This window comes from Etheostoma spectabile, chromosome 13 (genome assembly GCF_008692095.1).
Source record: "Etheostoma spectabile isolate EspeVRDwgs_2016 chromosome 13, UIUC_Espe_1.0, whole genome shotgun sequence".
Classification (NCBI taxonomy): domain Eukaryota; kingdom Metazoa; phylum Chordata; class Actinopteri; order Perciformes; family Percidae; genus Etheostoma; species Etheostoma spectabile.
This window is the reverse complement of record NC_045745.1, coordinates 7,381,193-7,388,255: the sequence shown is the minus strand read 5'-3', so window position 1 is coordinate 7,388,255 and position 7,063 is coordinate 7,381,193. Positions and strand designations below refer to the sequence as shown.

The 7,063-nt window shown below is 40.0% G+C and overlaps 1 protein-coding gene across 1 annotated transcript; it reads left to right on the top strand.

Moving 5' to 3' along the window:
- Nucleotides 1-1,570: 1,570 nt before the first annotated feature.
- Nucleotides 1,571-5,963, top strand: LOC116700972 (putative leucine-rich repeat-containing protein DDB_G0290503; the record flags this gene model as incomplete). The annotated part of the gene is given in 2 exon segments (XM_032534486.1): nucleotides 1,571-4,769; nucleotides 4,866-5,963. A coding segment is annotated over 1 exon segment (1,977 nt). The 5' UTR covers nucleotides 1,571-1,765.
- Between the last annotated feature and the right edge of the window lie 1,100 nt (nucleotides 5,964-7,063).

The following is a 7,063-nucleotide window of genomic DNA, read 5'->3' as shown; positions in this document are numbered from 1 at the left end:
CTTCCTCTAAATTTCAGGTTGTGGTCGACTAGTAGGGCCAGCTCGTTAGTTTGATAAATTGATCAGACCTGCATGTCCCGCCCACTAGGAACAAACTCTGTGTATCCACGAACAATTAAATCAGTGGGAATTACATTAGATCAGGCACAGGCTTCTGTAGCCGCGGCTCCAAACCGTAACGTTAGCTGGGACAGACGGACCCTTTATTTCTTTAGGCTAACTATATTAGCTTTAGCCTGGCTGATAGCAGCTTTCTGGTTATTTCTTTAGGCTAACTATATTAGCTTTAGCCTGGCTGATAGCAGCTTTCTGGTTGGTTTTTAGCTAATCTATTAGCTTTAGTGGTGATAGCAGCTTTCTGGGTTTCTTTGGCTAACTATATAGCTTTAGCCTGGCTGATAGCAGCTTTCTGGTTGTTTCTTTAGGCTAACTATATTAGCTTTAGCCTGGCTGATAGCAGCTTTCTGGTTGTTTCTTTAGGCTAACTATATTAGCTTTAGCCTGGCTGATAGCAGCTTTCTGGTTGTTTCTTTAGGCTAACTATATTAGCTTTAGCCTGGCTGATAGCAGCTTTCTGGTTGTTTCTTTAGGCTAACTATATTAGCTTTAGCCTGGCTGATAGCAGCTTTCTGGTTGTTTCTTTAGGCTAACATATTAGCTTTAGCCTGGCTGATAGCAGCTTTCTGGCTGATAACGCCAGACGTAAATATGGTGAGTACAGTATCCTCATGAAACATGAGGATAATAGACAAAGAGAAGAACTTTGAATACTGCAATATTGACGGTTCGATTACCTACTTTGTCAAATAATTTCAATCATCATTTCATTCACCACAAAAGAAGAACTCTTAACCCAGTAAGTTTACCAGAGAGACTTGGAGTCATTCTGAGAATCTTGCCCTTAAGCTGGTCCATGCTTCCTGTTTTCTCTTTGTCGTGCACCGCTGAAAAAAATGGAGTGGTGCTTGACCTCTGGTAGCGCACTTTAAATCGTGGCACGCCAGCGAGATCTATGTCATTTTGACGTCACATTGTCGCATGACAGGTCGGGAACGGTGACTGTAAAAGGCCTTTAGGGGGCTTTCACACCTGCCTCATTTAGATTGGTCGATTCCTACTACAGTTGGTTTCAACCGGTTTCGGACTGAGAGAGATAACGTTCCCAAACTGTTAAACAGTGTGCAGTTAAACATGCACACACATACAAGTTCCAAGATTTAAGTTATTTAGCTGTATTTAGGGAAGAATAGGTGATATCCTTGAATGTTTTTCATGACACATTGACTAATTAAAGAAACACGACTTATGTATAAAGTTATAAATGTCTGTAAATATGTTTGTACAATTATTCCTACACTGTGTGGGACTAATGTTGATTTAAAAAGAAAATGTCTTGTTATTTTTTGAAATGTATTTGAGAGTTCTATTCATTACTGACAGGCATAGCAACAGTAACTATGGCAAACAGTAAACGTGTTCTATCTAAGATTCCATGTGACATCATTCTCTGATGACACATTTGTGCTTTGATCTTAGATTCCTTGTAACATTTCTTCCACAGACAGGGACAACAGACACAGAGCAGAGGAGTAATTTCATAATTTCTCATTCAATTTCAGATTTGTTAACGAATTGTTCGTCCCATCATTCAGTCTATCGTCTCAAGTATCAGTAAGTTATTACCAGAACTCGTAGCACACACTCAGTGTTTAGTAGCTACATCTTACTGCATCAACAATAGGCTTTACTTAAAAAACTAAATATAATGGATATCTTAGAAATGCACATTGGTAATATCAAGGCAGAATTTAAGAAGCTTGATAGTGACAAACGCTTTTATAAGAACAGCAGTGAGGAACTCTTGAGGAAATTAAACATTATCACCAATGACAAAGATTCTGTGTTTTGGAGGAAACATCAAGATCTTAAACTAGAGATTGCAACTTTAAAGAAAATCATTGAGGAAAAACAAACCAAGAATGCTGTCCTCCAGGCAGAAAATCAGGATCTCAAAGAGAACGTGTTATTGAAAAACGTCACGGAAGAAGAAATCCAAAGATTGAAGAAAATAATTATTGATAAGCTTGAGAAGAATGCTGTCCTCCAGGTAGATGGACAGGATCTTGAAGAGAACTCACAGTTGAAAAACATAATGGAGGAAAACAGCAACAACAACGATGCAGAACTCATTTTAAAAAGCAAGCAAGCTTTCCGAGAAAAGATCAAAAGGGAAGTCCAAAAAATATTTGAGGATAAACGTAACAGGAATGCTGTCTTCCAATCAGAAGAATATGGGAAAGTGCATGTCCGGTGGATAAGCGGTCCCAAAGAAGCTCTCGAAGAAGATAATCAAAGCTTAATGAAAAAAAGTGAGTATGAGTGTAAGAACAATGCTGTCATCCAGGCACTGAAAGAGGGTGTAGAAGGGCACTCCCAGGTGGAAAAAGATGTCATGGAAAGCAGTCAACGTCTCCAAGATGAGAATGAAAGCTTGAAGAAAACAATTGAGGAAGAACGAAACAAGAATGCTGTCCTCCGGGTAGAAATCGACGATATGAATGTAAACTATGGTAATCTTCAGCGCGCACTGGGTTACCTTAGGTGTGAATACAGCTACCTCCTGGAAAAAAACAAAGATCGGCCAGAAAACAATGACGCTCTCCTGGTAGAAAGAGACGTCATGGACCACATCAACCTTGAGGTAGAACTTGGCCACGTCCTGTGTGATAATAAGAAGCTTATGGTAGAAAACGAGGATCTTAAGGTACAACTCTATGATATGAAGTTAAACTGCGAGAACTTGGTGCATAAATGCCATCTCCCCCAGTCCCAAAACCAGGCAACAATCGAGGAACTCCAGGAAGACATACTCCAGAGCATCAACAAGGCCCTACAGACAAAAATCAACAAACTTGAGGCAACAAATGAAGACATCCAGGAAGATAAGAACATGCTTCAAAGAGACAACAATACCCTACAGGCAAACATTAAGCAACTGGACGCAACAAACAAAGACATCTACAAAGAAAAGCCCATACTCCAAAAAAACAATGACTTAGAGGCCAAAATCACGGAAGCCAACATGGAACCCCAAGAAAGTGATGGACTCCTGATGAATGACAACCTACTTCATGTAAACGTAAAAGTAAAAATCAGAGCCTTGGAGGAGAAGGGTAGAGAAAGGCTCAAAGACCTTCCCAGGCAGGCAGAGGTCTGTTATGGAGAAGTCAAACAGAAAAAGACTTCAGTTTGGAAGACATGTAAGAGAATCTTAAAGCATGGATTTAAAAAGAATCCCATAAGAAAAGGCACTTCCCAAAGTAATGGCATTGACTTGAAGCAGGGGGAGTCCGATGGTGAGTTAAATGGTAAAAGTATCACCCATCACTCCAAAAAGAACTCCAAAAGCAAAGAAAATCCCCAAAGTAAAGACATTGGACAGGAACAGTCCGATGATGAGTTAAATGGTGAAATTATCTCTCACAGCTCCAAAAAGATCTCCAAAAGCAAAGGTAATCCCCAAAGTAATGACATTGAACACGGACATGAACAGTCAGGTGATTTAAATGGTATAATTAGCACCCATGGATCCAAAAGGAACTCTGAAAGCAAAGGGGAGTCTCACAGTGATGACATCAACATGAAGCAGGGGAAGTCACTTGACAAGTTGTTCACTAACTGCGACAACGAACATCGACCAGGTTGTTCTGGTTTGGGTTTAAAGGCCAAACGCAAATTGTAAATGGAAATTCATACCTAGACTTTCTGGCATGCTGCCTTGAAAAGTAATTTCATTTGACTTCATTAACCATTATCAGTCAAAACATTTCAGTTCATAAAAGATCTACTTGAATAAATTGAATGAATAAAAGGTGTTTAATGAGATGGTATGTTGTATACCATATAATGCTACATCAAAGAAGTTGCTAAATAGATAACCCCAGTAGAATAGCTACAGAACTAGCTACATAATATTAATAATAATGTATCCTTTACTTGTCCCACAAGAGGAAATTACAATTTATGTTGTTATTACACACAAGCTCAGTACCCATACATGCACTAAATGGAGAAATGTCAGAGTGAGGGGGCTGTCCATGGAAAGGCACCCTGAGCAGTCGGGGCTTCTGTGCCTTGCTCAAGAGCACCTTGGCAGTGCGCAGGAGGTGAACTGGCACCTCTCCAGTCTACCACCATACTTTGGTCCAGACTTGAACCGGTTCCCAACCCAAGTCCCTACGGACTGAGCTCTGCTGAGTTTGCTACGTATGTATGTGTCAGGATAAATACAGCGGTAGGCTTGAGGCAGAGGATGATGATTGATGCAGATCAACAGGTATTTATTTCCCCAACAATTAACACAAATGTAGACACCATGGGTGTTTCTCAATCTGTGTTCTGGACTTGTGTTCTTGTGTTCTTGTTAAACATCATGTTCGGTGGCCAAAGTGGCCAAACTGACCCAATGCATAAGTTTGCATTTCGCCAAGAACAGTTTAAATTCCCAGATGTGATCTTGACACGCCCATTTTACCAAGGATACATTGGATGGTAAGTTGTATGAACTTGGCAGGGCCAATATCCCAGCATTCAATTTGGGTGTAAAGCGCGGTCGGTTTCTGGTACACAGATGCAAAAGAAGTGGTACGTTTTTCACAATTTACGTCTATTATTAAATCAATAATTTAATTTTCAAGACCCCTCTTGCCCCACATTTAGACAGACCACTGCAGCCGCAACAATGGCAGAGAAAAGCCAGGTCCATAACTGTAAGATATTTAAAACATTTTTTCCGCTGTTTTTCTGTCATTACATTCTGAGTTTTGTTCCGTGTATTGTTGTAATTGTTTTTTGTTTTTATCAAGGGACAACTGAGGAAAACCAGGGCATTGATTGAATGGCGCAGTGCCAATGTTTACTGGCAGGAGGAGTACTTCAAAAAGTGGATGGGAGTGAGTCTGCATAATAATAATAATAATAATAATAATAATAATAATAATAAGTCTATCATTAAAGATGCCATTTATGGCACTCAATGTCCCCTCCCTTACAAAAATGCATGCAAAAATTTCAGATTGTAAAAATAGATCACAGCCTGCATTATTATGAATATTCCAGCAGGAGTTCCACATGACTTTTTTAAGGGCTTACATCAGATGAGATCAGTACTAAAGCATACAATAACCACAAAAGCACCAGGAAGTTTTGATGTAGTTGTGTTATGTCAATGCATGTGAGTTGTGCAGGTATTAGTTAAGGTATAAATGTAAGGTAATTTTATTTTTGGATACTCAGTAAATTACACCACGCTCAAATGTTATTATATTTGTTGTCAGTGCTAGTAGTCTTACTAATGTCTGTGAGGTTGTCCTGTTTTTTTGTTTTCTGCCTTTGTCCAGTGTCTTCATAAGCAAGTCTGGCATGACTATCACAGTCAAACAGGCCATGAAGAAATGGAATAATTTAAAAGAGAAATATAAGGTAACCTACCATTGTTTCAGTGGTGAAGTTGTAGGGCATGCTTGTAATTTAACATAGAATTAAGAAGTTCATACCAGTATGTACTATTTGGACTTGTGGAGAAAACTAATTATGCAAATTTACTAATGTTAATTCATTAATGTTTATGTTTAGGAACTTAGGGATCCTCCCACAGGAAAAGGGGTGGATGCAGGTGGGGTGACTGCTGCGATCAGTGGTGAAGTCAGATGGATGCAGCACGCCAAGGGCAGACTCAATAAGTCTGCCTCTGGTAGTTGCTGCAAATCTGACAGCCACTACAGGTGGGGTTGTCACCTCCCCGTCCTCCTCATGTCCCAATGAACAGGCCAGAGGGAAGAGGTGAGGGAGAGAGCAGCATCTGACAAGGCTGAGAGATACCTGTTACTCTTTGAGAGTCTAGTTAATAAATTATAAAATATTAAAATAAAATGTATTATTTTAGTTCATACCTGTCTTTGGTAGTATAGAAATTTGGTTTATTTACATTAAATAAATAAAGACATAATACTGACAAACTGACATTCTGTCTTTATGGTAGAGACATTAACAGTTGTACATAGTGGTAACATGCTGTGGCATGTCATTTAACGGAAGGGGACACTTTACAGTTTATAATGAGAATCATAAATTATTCAGCCCCCTTTCGTTAATATTTCGTAGCGCCACCTTTTGCTGCAGCTGTAAGTCGCTTGGGGTATGTCTCTATCAGTTTTGCACATTGAGAGACTGAAATTCTTGCCCATTCCTCCTTGCAAAACAGCTCGAGCTCAGTGAGGTTGGATGGAGAGCGTTTGTGAACAACAGTTTTCAGTTCTTTCCACAGATTCTCGATTGGATTCAGGTCTGGACTTTGACTTGGCCATTCTAACACCTGGATATGTTTATTTGTAGATTTTGCTTTATGTTTTGGATCATTGTCTTGTTGGAAGACAAATCTCCGTCCCAGTTTCAAGTCTTCTGCAGACTCCAACAGGTTTTCTTCCAGAATGGTCCTGTATTTGGCTCCACCCATCTTCCCTGTCCCTGCTGAAGAAAAGCAGGCCCAAACCATGATGCTGCCACCACCATGTTTGACAGTGGGGATGGTGAGTTGAGGGTGATGAGCTGTGTTGCTTTTACGCCAAACATATCGTTTTGCATTGTGGCCAAAAAGTTCAATTTTGGTTTCATCTGACCAGAGCACCTTCTTCCACATGTTTGGTGTGTCTCCCAGGTGGCTTGTGGCAAACTTTAAATGAGACTTTATGGATATCTTTAAGAAATTTCTTTCTTCATGCCACTCTTCCATAATTTAAATCTAGATTTGTGCAGTGTACGACTGATTGTTGTCCTATGGACAGACTCTCCCACCTCAGCTGGAGTTCTCTGCAGTTCATCCAGAGTGATCATGGGCCTCTTGGCTGCATCTCTGATCAGTCTTCTCCTTGTCTGAGCTGAAAGTTTACAGGGACGGCCGGGTCTTGGTAGATTTGCAGTGGTCTGATACTCCTTCCATTTCAAAATGATTGCTTGCACAGTGCTCCTTGGGATGTTTAAAGCTTGGGAAATCTTTTTGTATCCA